Source organism: Bos taurus, chromosome 10 (genome assembly GCF_002263795.3).
Source record: "Bos taurus isolate L1 Dominette 01449 registration number 42190680 breed Hereford chromosome 10, ARS-UCD2.0, whole genome shotgun sequence".
NCBI classification, from domain to species: domain Eukaryota; kingdom Metazoa; phylum Chordata; class Mammalia; order Artiodactyla; family Bovidae; genus Bos; species Bos taurus.
The window spans coordinates 37,946,900-37,961,162 of NC_037337.1; the positions used below are offsets into that span (position 1 = coordinate 37,946,900).

At 40.4% G+C, this 14,263-nt stretch overlaps 1 protein-coding gene across 6 annotated transcripts in view; it reads left to right on the forward strand.

Annotated features, from left to right (window-relative positions):
- The window catches only part of STARD9 (StAR related lipid transfer domain containing 9), a 140,203-nt gene that overhangs the window by 49,900 nt on the left and 76,040 nt on the right, over positions 1-14,263 (forward strand). For 5 of the 6 annotated variants that reach the window (XM_024998192.2, XM_024998201.2, XM_059890712.1 and 2 more), the window contains 5 exons: positions 1,815-1,931; positions 3,129-3,161; positions 3,255-3,316; positions 4,915-5,027; positions 12,992-13,061. In XM_024998192.2, coding sequence (XP_024853960.1) covers positions 1,815-1,931; positions 3,129-3,161; positions 3,255-3,316; positions 4,915-5,027; positions 12,992-13,061 — 395 coding nt within the window. The remainder of the gene's footprint in view (positions 1-1,814; positions 1,932-3,128; positions 3,162-3,254; positions 3,317-4,914; positions 5,028-12,991; positions 13,062-14,263) is intronic. The other variant, XM_024998193.2, reaches the window with a different exon arrangement.

A 14,263-nucleotide genomic window follows, 5' to 3' on the forward strand; every position in this document is an offset into this window, starting at 1 on the left:
GTGTGAGTGGTGAGAAATAAATAACACTAGATGTGGCCTTGCTCTGTCTGCACCTCTGTTCCCACTTTCTGCTGAAGCACTGGAAAGAAAGGTTGAGTTTTGTTTCCAACTAGTAAATGGATGGCTGCCAACTCAAGTGTTCTAATTCAGAGAAATGATTCCTCCTTCAGTCCCTAGGAATTTAACCCAGACAGATGTCAGGAGGCACAGAGAATTCTGCCCAATTTTCAGCTTTGCAAATATAGAACCGAATGAATAGAGAGTACAGAGCTGGGAGGGAGATTGGGAAAGGCGATGGAATGGTATAACATCTAGATCTTTCACCTCTACTTGGGTTATTATGGCCCTATGCCTGAATATTAGAAGCACTAAAAAACAAAATGCAAATAGTTCACTGATCAAGAAGCATGTCTGCAGCTGCTGAAACAGAATAGTGTAGTGTAATCTCAGCTCAGCAACCCCTATCTTCATCCTCATGGTCCCTAGTTACATGTTACATGTATTATCTCACTTAATCTTCACAACGAACCTGTGATATAGACACAAAATATCCAATTTACCAGGAAAAAAAAAAAAAAGTTTAAAGTTTAAGTAAATTGTTCAAGATCACACAGCTATTAACCATAAGAACCAGGTTCCTATTTGGAACTGTATCAGGAGATTCATAGAATTGAAGGGAAAGTAGAAAATGGGCTGCAAACCAAGAGGCCTTAAGTCGCAGGGAGGCCAGGTAAAGCCATATCACGGAATAGTCTAGTTTGAGTTCTGTGCTTGTTACTTGTACACTTCAGGTGCAGTACTGTTGGACTCACGATGCCAACAAGGAGACTTGACTAACTCTTTCTTTGCTTTTGTGTCATTCTTTGAAATTTCAAGTTTTGCGAGCCTCATTTCACATGTTCACATTCTATCCTCCAGGAGATGGAGAGAATTATCTGGCCTATTTGACTTCTGTTGGGAGGGTTGGGCCCTGCTTCCCATGAAAACTGAAACAGTTTCCTCCCAGATCAGAAGAGTATTTGGATGCTGAGCAGCAGCAGTGCAAAGAGTAAATGCCCATCATACCAGCTGTGTATGCAGATGTCATGTGGCATTCTGCTGAGGACTGGTTCAACTGAAAGTTATGGCTTCCCCATAAGCAAGGCTATTTTGTCCTGAGCCTGGGGTCTGCCTGGCAGTCCAATAGGACTTTCAGGCACTACATAAAGTATAGGGGTTTTCCTGGGAGGGCCTCTAGTTGTTTCTGATTCACTAAAACTACAGAAATGAGTGAGAGCAGAAGCAGTCAGCTGTTAGGATCAGTCTGAAGAGGCAGAATGTAGAAAAGGGTCCCACAGGGAAAACCCTCCCTAATTTCTGGGCTTAACTGACCCTCATTGTAGTGTCTTGAGACCCTGAATTTGTGTGATATGTTCCTGGGCAAAATTTCATTGTACTTTTACCTGATTAACCATATTAAAGTTTTTTTTTTGTAATGGGAAGGAAAAAGAATTCATGTACATGGTTTTCCTTCACTAATTTGCTTGCATGTCTTTGCCCTTCTCCTGGACTCTTTTCCCCTAAAGATTAGGAACCATATCAATTTTGCATCTTAAATATCTAGCCTTGTGCCCAGCATACAATAAGCACTTTAAAAAATAATTGACTTACTGAACAAATGAATTTTCCTTAGCAGTCTTTTTTTTTGAAACTGAATTGATTCTCATAGAGCAGTGGGGAATTTATAGTCATGGATGTTGAAACATTTTATAATATAAAAGGCTGCTTTGGAAGGTAGGAGCAGAGTGACATGCACTCTGTTTTTATTGTTACAGGTGTTCCAGGACTTGGGGACTGAAGTACTGTCTGGAGCTGCCAAAGGCTACAACATATGCCTTTTCGCCTATGGGCAGACAGGCTCTGGGAAGACATACACCATGCTGGGCACCCCAGTGAGTGTTGGGATGTGATGTCTTCTTAAAGCCACATCAAACCTGAATGTTGCATTGTCCTTGCCACTGAGAGAGGATGTGAGTTTCATAGTCAGTCGGCTTCAGTCAGATTTAAAGGGTTCTGTTTTCTGTTAAGAATACATTTCTTAGCACCTTAATTGACAGGTAAACTTCGAATAACTAGCTCCTTTTTATTACACCCTGAAGAACCTTAGAATTTTCCAACTCTCTTTGATGAAACAGACCTTGTCAGTCCTTCTGAATTTCTCATATTTCTCTTACCATTTCAAGTTCATCACTTGTAGCTTTTCAACGCCTCTAGTGTAGACAAGTCCCAGACTGCTTTAAGTGCTGGCTAAGGCCATGTGGATGTGGGGCTGTGTGTGTGTTAAATCTGATTGTTAGAAAGAAGTGGGAGAACCAACCACTGGGATGGGAGCTTTCAAAAGTGTGTAGGACTTATGAGAGCCTTCTTTTATCATGGAAAATTAGGGGGGTAGAGTTCCTTCAGAATACTTATTTGTTTTAGGCTTAGAAGACCCCTGGTGAGATGAATTGGTGGGGCAGGTGATAAATAACACCATATAAGGACATTTTTCTAGGATATTATTCCTCCTTAAAGATTGTCCCTGCTGCCATGGGCCCAGATCATTGCTTAATTAATCTTCAGTGGGATGTCTTGAGACCTTAAAGGTTCATGTTTGGTGTGATTTCATATATTTTAAAAGAAGAAAAGACTCAGTAATCCAGGGATATAAAGCCATTAACCTGAATACAAGTTAGCACTGAATCCAATATGAAGAAATAAGTCACTTCTCTCTAAATGTGTGTTTTGAACATGCATGTACTCTGGTTCTCCTGTGTGTGGGGGGATAGGAGATAGGGTTCTGGGAGGCACCACTGTGGTAAAGTGCGCTTATCCAAGAAGGATGTCACCTCCTTGGCATGAAAGCAGGTACCTGGGTTTGTTAGCTTTTCCTCTCTTCCTTCTTATGGTGGTGGTATGCCCCTCATCTGATACTTTCCACCTGTTTGTTTCTGAGATCACTGGCAAATAGGGTCTTCCACATACCATTGGGGGTACTGCCTGAAGTGAAGAGGCAAGAGCGAGAACACTATCCTTGCTGAGCTTGGGTCCTGGGTGTTGGGGGAGAGCATTAGCGTGAGTGGACAGTAATGCTTTCTTCTCTTCTGCAGGCCTCTGTTGGGCTGACACCGCGGATATGTGAGGTATAGACTCTCTTTTGACTGGATCCTCTCAAAGTAGGTCTGTCTTCCTTGTACATCCCCTTCAGTGAAACTACAACCCTCTGGTTTATGCAGGGTCTCTTCATCAGGGAAGAAAATTGTGCCCCACTGCCTGCCTCCTGCAGTATAAAAGTAAGGTAAGAACCTGTTGGGCTCTGCAGCCTAAAGTGTTTCTATGTCTACTCCAGAGCTGTCCTCTCTGCTTCCAGAGTTACCCAGAGGAATGGGGAAAAGTCACAGCAGAAATATCTTGCAGCGCTTGTCACATGAATGTGCGGATGTGTTGTAGGAAACTTGGTTTCTACCCTCAGGCTTAACAAGTTAGTGTCTCCTGTGGACCAGCTTCCGTTGGCTGGCTGGTTTCCCTTCCTTCATTTTCTGTTCAGTTTCATACTAGCTTCTGGAACTTCTCTTCCAGCCCCTTCCTGGATTGTTCTCCAGGTTAGTAGTTCCCAAACTCTTGTGTGGTGGATGTGGGTGCATGCATAGTTAGATCTGACTCTGTGACCCCATGGACCATAGCCTATCAGGCTCCTCTGCCCATGGAATTGTCCAGGCAAGAAATCTGGAAACTCTAGTAACCCAGACTAGTGCTGGCTACCTCCAGTGTGATGTTACCAATTGCCGTTAATTTTCTGTATTCTTTTTTTTTCTTTTTGGTATTTAATGTCCTTGTTTAAAAACATGAGACATAATTCACATACCATAAAATTCACACCTTTAAAGTATATAGTTCAGTGATTTTTTTTTTTTTTTTAGTATTTACGAGACTGTTCAACCATCATCACTATCTAATTCCATAACATTTTCATTGCTGTAGAAAGAATAAATGTCCTTTTTAAAAATTAAATGGTTGGGAACATTATTTTTACATTTTTAAATTTGTAAAGTAAAAATTTGCAGTATATATTAAGTGTTTTATTGTCCATGAAATCTGGGGACCACTATTCTAAGAGCTATCTGGGGGTTCCTATGTCTGAATTTGAAATGATTAAGAAGGGAAAATTTATAAGGAGTGTGTGCAGAGAGCAGCTTTGAGCTGGAGCCTTTTTTCTGATTGCTGGCTCCACAGGCAAGTATCCATGGTCCAGTGAGGAAGACCTTTCTGTGAGAAGTGTGCTTTCTTATTTAACAAAATATTTACTGATTTTAATTAAGAATTGTAGCTGTTCTATTATTTTAAAAAGTATGAAATGCCAGTAGATACCAATAAAACAGAGCATGTCTTAAACAGAATCCCAGTGTATAAGATAGGTAAAATGAGAGTTGTGCAACTTAAATTAGAAGTGGGAAGCAGAACCCTTCTCAGTTAGCTTCCCTTATTGCTCAGCAGTGGTCCTTGAGATGCCTTCCATGAATAATAGAGCTCAAAGATCAAATTTGAAAACCGCTTCAAGAAACATGCTTGTAAGACTGTACGCAACAGGGAACTGATAAAGGCACAGGCTGATGGCAGCCTAAACCCATCCTCAAACAGCCTCTTGAAAGCTGAACTTGAATCAGCACTCACAGTGTAAACCTGAAACTGGAGTAGTGCCAGCCAGTGCTAAAAACCCTGTGTACACATGTAGAAAGAGGCTCAAGGGGGAAGTCTGGAGTGACCAGTGTCTCAAGAGTATCAGAGATACTCTGAACAAGAACTAGAACAAGAACTAGGACCTTCTGATTCTGGGCTTAGTGTTTTTCCCACATCTTTTCAAAATCTAATTTTATGCCTTTTTCTCTGTGTTTCTAGCTTCCTGGAAATCTATAATGAACGAGTGCGGGATCTGCTAAAGCAGTCTGATCAAAAAAAGACCTATAATCTGCGGGTCAGGGAGCACCCAGAGATGGGGCCCTATGTGCAAGGTGAGCCACTATGGTCCTAGAAGTCAGAGACCAAACCAAAACCTGGGAAGCTCTCCTGATGGTCACTGATTCATTCAACAAACTTGTAATGAATGCTTATTGTGTGCCAGCTACTGGTATGAGAAGCCCAGTAGGTACCAATAAATAGAAAAGACAGGCAAGCTGACACTGTTGTGGGGCATAATGTTAGTCAACAAGCACTAATCACAGTTGTGATAAAGGCTAATAAAAAAATAGATACAGTGATGAAAAAGAGCATCTTTTTGGAGTGGTCAGGAAAAGCTTCCTTGAGGAGGGTGGTAACATTTTAAGCTGGACCCGGAGGGGCACAGGAGCCAGTCATGTGAAGAATAGCATGGCAAGGGGAAGAGTGTTTCAGGTGAAGGGAACGGCATGGGCCAGAGCCCTGCATGAAGGGGTTGCTTGGTGACTTCAAGGAGCTGGTGTGTCTAGAGCATGGTGAGCAAGAGGTAAGTGGCATGGAATAGCATTGGGTCTGTGGTGCCAGGTCCAATGGGCCTGGGACGGATTCCCACGTCAGCCAGGGTCTGTTTTGGGGGTACCTTCCTGTTCCAGAGATGGTGAGAGTCAGGGTCGTGGGGAGACACCAGACATGGAGCAGGGTCTATGCTGCTTTCTCATCAGACATTGGTATTTGATGTTTGCTTCCATTTGTCTTCTTCCATTAGACTAGGCCTTGCTGTTGGGTGCTTTTGTCGGGGAAGCTTTCACTCTCTCGGGCCGCTCATAATAAATAACATGAATTTTATGTTCCTCTTTTCTCCACAATATGCTATTAATATCCCCACAGGCAGAGGGACAGGAAAGACCAAGAGCTGGTCTCTTCTCTGATTAGAGCATGGCCAATGGATGACTCAGTAGGTGTGCCAGTCAAAAATTCTGCTGCTTGAGTCTTTCCCCAAATGTTTCATCCTAATTGGTAGCTGGAAACAATGGTTAAAAAAATACCACTTACTTTGCCGGGAACCAGTTGGAGTTTCCACTGTAAAAATCTGTGTATACACATTTCTGTGTAAAGCAGTACTTGGAAGGCAGGCCATGAGTGGTGGTAGTAGTGCCACAGTTTCTCATCTTTTTGTTTATTTTTATCTTAACGTGTTTTTATATGTAAATGTGGGGGTAGATAGTAACTAGAGGAGACCTCAGATGTAGTTCTAATGTCTTCACTGCACAGAAGATGATATGAAGTCTGGAAGAAGTTAAGGGACGTTCCCAAAGTTCCACAGCTACTTGGGGCAGGGTTGGAACTAGGAACCTTGTCTAGGACTGGAAGAGAAGAATGGGACAGAATCCTGTACATGGATCATAGGAAACCTACGAACATAGGTTCCTGATTGGCGTAGTACCTGAAACCCTGAGAATTCATGCAAGGTGGTACAACTTGGATTATACACCCAAGGTCGGTGACAGGATCTAAGACTTAAATCTAATGGCTGTTTGGATGAAGTGAACGCCGTTCTTTGTTCATGGAGTGAACCCTTGTGGGGAGGGAGGAGGCTTGGTGCTTGGTAGGAAATATTTCTAAACAAGCAAAAAGTCTCTTAGGTCCTTTGGATTACATGTTTCTTAAAGGCGGTATGAACTTTTTCGATCATTACAAATATAGGGGACATTTCTCTTATTTCTTAGTGAAGGAGCCATGAGCTCAAATAGTATAGAACCAGCCGTGGAAAACAAGACCCTGAATAGTCACACTGAACAATGTTATTTCCATTACTACCCTCTGATGGCATTATAGCAAAGTTTTTTACTGGGGTCCAGCCCCGGTTGGATCCAGGGATTTCCTCAGGATGACGGCATTGGCGATTAAGGGATAGCAAAGGCTGAGAGATTTTTTAGATGCTCAATAATAATTGGTTTACACGGGAAATCAATAAAATTTGTGACACCAAACTTTCTCTGACCACGGAGGCCGCAGGCGCCCTCTCGAATAGTGGAAGGTGCCCCACCTTAGGCACCTTCTCAAGTGGGTCTTAGAAGCCCAGGCAAATAAGTGGTCGCAGAGGACCCCTGCGCTCCAAATTATTTTGGCATGAAGAAAGAACAGAAGAGACAAGGAGGAAAAGGAAACAAGAAAGAACGACACGGGGAGACCAAGCTTTGGTGAGCAAGGCCCGTAGCTTTATTTTCAACAGGGACTTTTATACCCTAAGTTGCACATAGAGGATAATAGCGGGTGTGAAATCATGCAAAGTCAGCAGTCTTTGATCCTTATTGAGACCAGGCTTTCTTTTCTGTAAATTTATCGTATACAAATGGTTTAGGTGATTTACATCATCTTTTGGCCAGAAGGCCTGTTAACATTTTATGACTCTGACAAAGGTTTGTCAACCGTAAGACTTATTTTCTCTAAGAGTAATTATTTTAAAGTTTGGCGCCATCCTCCGAAGGTGTTAAAGTTGCATTCCTATAGGGCAAAGGTGCAATGGGTTTACAACAAAGGAAAGAATTTATTACCTTAAGGGTCTAAAGTTGTTAACACCAAGGCCACTACTTATTTTTTCTACATACCAACTGTATTAATTAATACACTTCCAAGGATACAATACAGGGGATGTGGAAACTTGGCAGCAAGCATTGGCTCAACAATGAAATCTTCTACTAGTTCTATTCTGACAATTTCTAACTCTCTGAGAGGCTCTATACTATTTGAATATCTTAAGCTTCCCGTGCCTCTCGAGGCTGGGAGACTGTAAACAATCGTATGCATAGCTGTAGGAGTCTGGGTAAGCCTGTCAGGCAAATTAGAGAGCCATCTGAGGGGTTTGTGAACTAAAACACTCTTGTCACACCCAGAAACTTTATTAACTGGAGCTGTAAGTTAACTCTTTTTCAGAGAGAGAGATGGTGGTTGGGGGACAGCCCCCCGTAAAGTCAGAGGTGTAGATGAGAGCACAAAGCAGTAAAGCAGGCAGACTCTGGTTTTGGGGTAGATGCTCAGGCAGGCCCAGAGGGGCACCCCTCGAGTTCTGGCTCGCTTTGCCCACCAGAACTCTCCCACATAACCTTGTAATGGGTGGGGACTCCCGTGCTGGCTCCCGGCAGTTTTTATTTTTTTTAAATGTTTGCTTGCTTTCTTCATTTATTTTCATTGTCTGCCTGTCTGTCTGTATTTCGCTATCTTTGGGCTCATACATTCTGTGAACATGATTCCAATGCCGAAAGTGGTTTCTGCTTTGAAACCAATCTATAGGAATTTATTAAGTACCTGCTAGATTTCTATTCTATTCAGGGTGCCATGGGAAACATGAAAATACAAGAAGTTATAATTTTAATGTAAAGAATTTGTAGTTCTAGTTCAGAACCATAAGCTGGAACTTGATAGCTGCCTAAATCCAGGGAAAGATAAGGAGTAGCCTCTTATTTTTCATTAAAAAGTTCATTAATTAGATGACAGGTTAAGTTGAAATCTGAAATGTACAGAACCCTGTCCAAAGCATACATAAGAGCCCAGTGGTTACCGGGTCTAAAGGGATAATAAGTGAGGCAAAGACAGTATTATATTTTTGCTTTGGCCTTTATCTTAATATACAGGGATGGGTACAAAGCAGGAGGTTGTTGGAAATGAGTAGTTGGGACTCTGAAAAAAATTGTTTGTGTTTTCTTTGTATTCAGTCTGCACATAACAGGAGTATTATTGTTTTTTTAATTCTTACACCTTTTTATTCCTTGTCTTTCTACACCAACTAGAACCCTATTAAAATGGTAACAATATTTAGTTTTGTCCCTAGGGAAAAACTTCAACATTTTACTATGATGTTGCAATAGCATGCATGTGCCCTCAGTCGTTTCTAACTCTTTGCAACCCCATGGACTGTAGCCACCAGGCTCCTCTGTCCATGGGATTTCCCAGACAAGAATATTGTAGCGGTTTGCCATTTCCTTCTCCAGAGGATCTTCCTGACCCAGGGATTGAACCTGCGTTCTCTTGCATCTCCTGCATTGGCAGGCAGATTCTTTACCACTGTGCCACTTGGGAAGGCCATTTTCAATACCATGTGTTGTTAATAGATAATCGTATCATACACTTCTCAGACTGTCTAGGGGGAAGGACCAGTTTTTGTTTTGTTTTTTTAAAATTCCTATCCATGGCAAACCAATACTTTGATAAAATGAAGATGAATTACTAGAAAAAAAGTAAAAGACATATTAATTGTAAGCCCAGTTCTTCTTTATTCGATTTAAAAGATATATAGTCTGTCATATTGTTGTAAAGGTTTCTAACGCTTTCAATTTCTGTACCTATCTCATCACACATCAATAACAGTTTGAGAACTGACTCCAGTCTGTGCAGCCACTTTCAGAAGCATTACCTTAGCAGGTTAAGGAAATTCTCTCTTTATCTTAGTTTTCTAAAAGTTTTTATTTTTTTAATCTTGAAGAAAACTTTTGAAAAAGTTGCTAGTATAAAGAACTTTTTTACTTGAACCATATGAGAGTAAATTGCCAACCTAATGACCCATATACCCTGATTATTTTAGGGTATTTTTATTTCAAACAAGAAGTACTCCTGTGTAGTTACAACATGAAATCCACATCAGGAAATTAACTTTTATTCATTACTACCATCTGATCCTTAACACCCATTTAAGTTTCACAAATTGTCCCAGTGATTGTTGCTTTAAGTCCAGAGTTGCCTTTGGTTAGTGTCTCTCTCTAGTGTTCTCCAGCTGAAAAGGCTCCTTGGTCTCACTTGACTTCATGAACTTGACAGCATTAAGTGGTGCATAATTTTGATATGTCTATATTCATTATTTTTAATTTTCTTAGCTAAGGTCATACCTGCCAGGCCTCTTTACTCTGAAATTGCTATTTTCCTTTTGTAGTCAACAAGTGTTTATTGGTTGTGGAACTGTAAAATCGTGTGTGTCTTATCTTCATCTAACTTTCAGTTTATTTATTAACTTATTTATGTTGGCATAGACTCATGTTTCCTATTGTATTAAATGTTACTATTATTCTTTATTTTGATGCTCCGATTATCCCGGATTTAGCCAATGGAATCCCCTTCAAGTGTGTTCATATGACTTTTTGACATATCACCATCATTCTTTGAGCACTTCCTTGCTTTCTGACAGGAGGTGTTCCAGGCTCATCTACTTTCCCTGCCTCAATCTTTGAACCAGCCATTTCTCCTAGGATCCCTGGTTCTTTTTTTTTTTTGAAGTATAGCTGACTTGCAATATTGTGTTAATTTCTGCTATACAGATAGGCATTACTTCCAACATTATTCTAACATTGCTTTTACCCCACTCTCTCCTTGTGGAATTCCAATTACAGGTTTATTAGACGTATTCCTTATATATTTTTTGATTCTTACCCTTTCTTCTATATTTTGTATCTTTTGGCTCTCTAGGCTTTATTTTGGTTATATGATTTTGACATATGTTTCACCTGTATCTAACCTGCTGTTAAACTTACACATTGAGTTCTTATTTTCACTTATAGTACTTTTCACTTCCCAAATCTACATTTGATCTTTTTGTTATAGTTTCCAGTTTTCTCTTTTATAATCTTGTTTTTAGTCCCTTGAAAATAGTAAGCAGAGTTACTTTAAAGTTACTATAACTCCAGGATCTGGATCTGTTTTAGGTCTCTTTAGATAGTCTGTGTAATTTTTGCTAATTTTCACTTATGTTGTCAGATCTACTTGTGTGCTGGTGTGTTACGGTTTTGTGCCAGACAATATTTGCTAAATTGCTTGTGGAAATAATTGAGAGGCAGAACAATAATATCTCCTGGCGGAGAAGACTCGTGTTTACCTGTGCCAGGTTCCTGCACAAACACGCTAGGAATCCAGAATCAACTCAGTCCAGGTGAAGGACTAAGAATGTTCAAAGTTGAGCTGAGGTCCCTTCAGAAAATGTTTACTTCTAATTCAAACTTATTCCTGTGTTTTAGCCCTTTAAGTTTCCAACTCAGAGAGGTGGGGTGCCACAGGGCCCACATGGGCCCTGGACTGTGTAGTCTGTGTCTCTCTGTATCTGTGAGGTTGTCAGGAGAACTGCTGTCAGCCACTTCTCAAGATATGGGAAATGCTCTCAGAGGGATAATGTCTGCAAATGCTGGCCTGATGTTTTTGGGCTTCCATCCTTCCCCAATATATGGCCTGAAAAAATTTCACTATCTGGTCATCCCTCTGTGCCCTCACATTGATGTCTTTTATATTCTGTCCAACTGTTTCTAACAGTCTTTGGCAGAAGTGTTGGTTTATATTATCTAATTTGCCATTACTGAAAATGGAGGGTCTCTATCTTTGGTTAAATTTTTAAAATTCTTTTTCTTATAGAGAATTTTGAACATTTTGAACAAAAATAGACTAGTGTAATGAACCCCATGTTCACAAAACCCATAACCCAATGCTGCTGCTGCTGCTGCTAAGTCGCTTCAGTCGTGTCCGACTCTGTGTGACCCCATAGATGGCAGCCCACCAGGCTCTCCCGTCCCTGGGATTCTCCAGGCAACAACACTGGAGTGGGTTGCCATTTCCTTCTCCAATGCATGAAAGTGAAAAGTGAAAGTGAAGTTGCTCAGTCGTGTCCCACTCTTCACGACCCCATGGACTGCAGCCTTCCAGGCTCCTCCATCCATGGGATTTTCCAGGCAAGAGTGCTGGAGTGGGGTGCCATTGCCTTCTTGGCAAATTCTGCCTTATCTACATTCCTGTCCACATTCTATATTATTTTGAGGCAAGTTCCAGATATCAATTCATGTATAAATATTTTAATATGTAGCCCTAAAAGATAAGGAATGTTTTGTTTTTTTTTTAAAAATGGCATTCACAAAATTATTATCACATCTAAATAATAATAATAATTCCTTAAGATAAAAAATCCAGTCAGTGTTCAAGTTAATTATGTTAATTTTTAGTGTAATTGTATTCAGCTATGAGCCCATGAAGATACTTTGGTTCCTGAATCTCTAATAAAGAGATTCTCTAGCACAGTTGTGAAGGCCTTTTTTGACTTGGTGGGTAACCAGCCATAGAGATTTACTTTTGTGCCCTTAAGCGCCTCCTTACCTTTTATCTAAAGCTACCCATTCTCCAGTGGCTAAATTCAAGTCTCGCTTCCTCCATGGAGCTTGCCCTGACTTTTCCTCTGATTTCCTCAGCATTTATTATCTTACTACTCCTGTGGCACTTGGCCACATTATCTTGTATGATTTCTCATGACTGTAAACTGTGGGAGGATAAGGACACGTGTACTGTGTTTTGTATGTCAAATTGAGTCCACCATTTTGTGGGGCATTTAGGCCCTATCTACCTCAGAAATTTGATGAGGGCCAAATGAAGTAATTCATGAGAACTTTTCTTATAACTTAAATATAGTACAATTCTAAGGATTTTTTTTAAACTTTTAATTTCATCTTGGGGTATAGCTGATAACCCACAATGTTGTGACAGTTTCAGGTGAACAGCGAAGAGACTCAGCCATACATATACATGTATCCTTTCTCCCCCAAACTCCCCTCCCATCCACATAACGCTGAGCAGAGTTCCATGTGCTATACAGTAGGTCCATGTTGGTTATCCATTTTAAGTATGGCTATGAGTACATGTCCCTCCCAAACTCCCTAACTTTCCTTTCCCTCATCCTTCCCTCTGGCAACCATAGGTTCGTTCCCAAAGTCCATGAGTCTGTTTGTAAGGAATTATTATTATTATTTTTGTTGTTAGCATAACCACTATATGAATTCTAGACTATAATCTCTGGGAGCGTAGAGACTGATGTTTCCAGAGAGACTGTCACAGTGCCTGACAGTAGGCTCCCAGTAAATATTTGTTCATTTAATCCATTATCTGAATGAATTAAGTTGTTCCTCAATTTTTGTCTGCCAGCTAATATGAAATAGGATAATAAATTTAATTACCTACAAGAAAAGGTTAAACTTTGCCAAAAAATTTTATTTAATCTCTTTTTTCCTCCTCACAAATCTGATAGGTTTATCTCAACACGTAGTTACCAACTATAAGCAAGTAATTCAACTCTTGGAGGAGGGAATAGCAAACAGGTAACAGGTTTGTTTGTCCCTGTCATTCTTTCAGTCTCATTCTCCTTTCCTGTGTTCTCACTGCCTTTTTGCAGTATAGATTCTCTCTGCAGCTCCCCACATTCACAATCAGGAGGCCTTTGTCAGAACAAAAATGTACCCAGGGTAGGGGGACATGGCTGAGATTTAATGCTCTTCTCACTGGTGGTGAAGCTGGAGTTTGTCCTGGATATAGTAATACTAGGTAGTAAGCCCAGAAAATTACCCTATGTTTTGTCTTATAATACACAATTTCTGCTGTTTTCATCAAAGAAATGATTCTTGCCTGCATTGTCCTTTCCTTGATAGAGATACTATAGTACAATATAGTTTAAAATTTTTCAGAAAACCATTTTTTGTTCCAGAAAAGTTTTGCATACTGTAATTGTTATTGAGTCACTAAGTCGTGTCCAGCTTTTTTGCAGCCCCATCTCTCCTCTGTCCATGGGACTTCCCAGGCAAGAATACTGGAGTGGGTTGCCATTTCCTTCTCCAGAGGATCTTCCCGACCCATGTCTCTTGTATGTCCTGCATTGGCAGGTGGATTCTTTACCACTGCGCCATCTGGGAAGCATGTAAAGTTTACTCAAAAAGACTGTTTAGAATCAGCTATGAAATACTAGGTGCTGTAGACTCTCCTAAAAGCTATTGTAAATTATGATAATACTCTATATTTTTAGTTACTGTGGAATACCCACAATGTTATTAATATATGCCCCCCAAATAGCCTTTTTCACCTGAAAAAAAAAACAAAACTGAGGAATTTGGAGTCTTCTATGTCCCCTGTTAATAACGTGTCTGAGTTAATTGAACATAAAGGAAAAGATTTAAATTTAAACTTCTGTTCCTTGGTTTTCATAGAACTATCCTGGAAGCACTTACTTCCTGTCTTCAGGGTACCCTGAGTTCCTTGATTGTTAAGTGTCAGGCTTCACCTTGTCCTTTTTATCCTTCAGTTGACCAGCCTCTAGATTTTAACTCTTCAATTCTGTAACTTCTCTGAGAACAGAAGTCAATGAGTTGGTCTTAAACTGAAGCCATATTGACTGACTTAGATTTAGATAAAGAGAGGACTCTTCAGACTTTAAACGTCACCATTGAAATGAATCTCTCAGGGAGACTGTGCATTCTTCACCTGGCTTAAGCATGATGTTCATGTAATTCAAGATCTCAGTTTTAAAGCC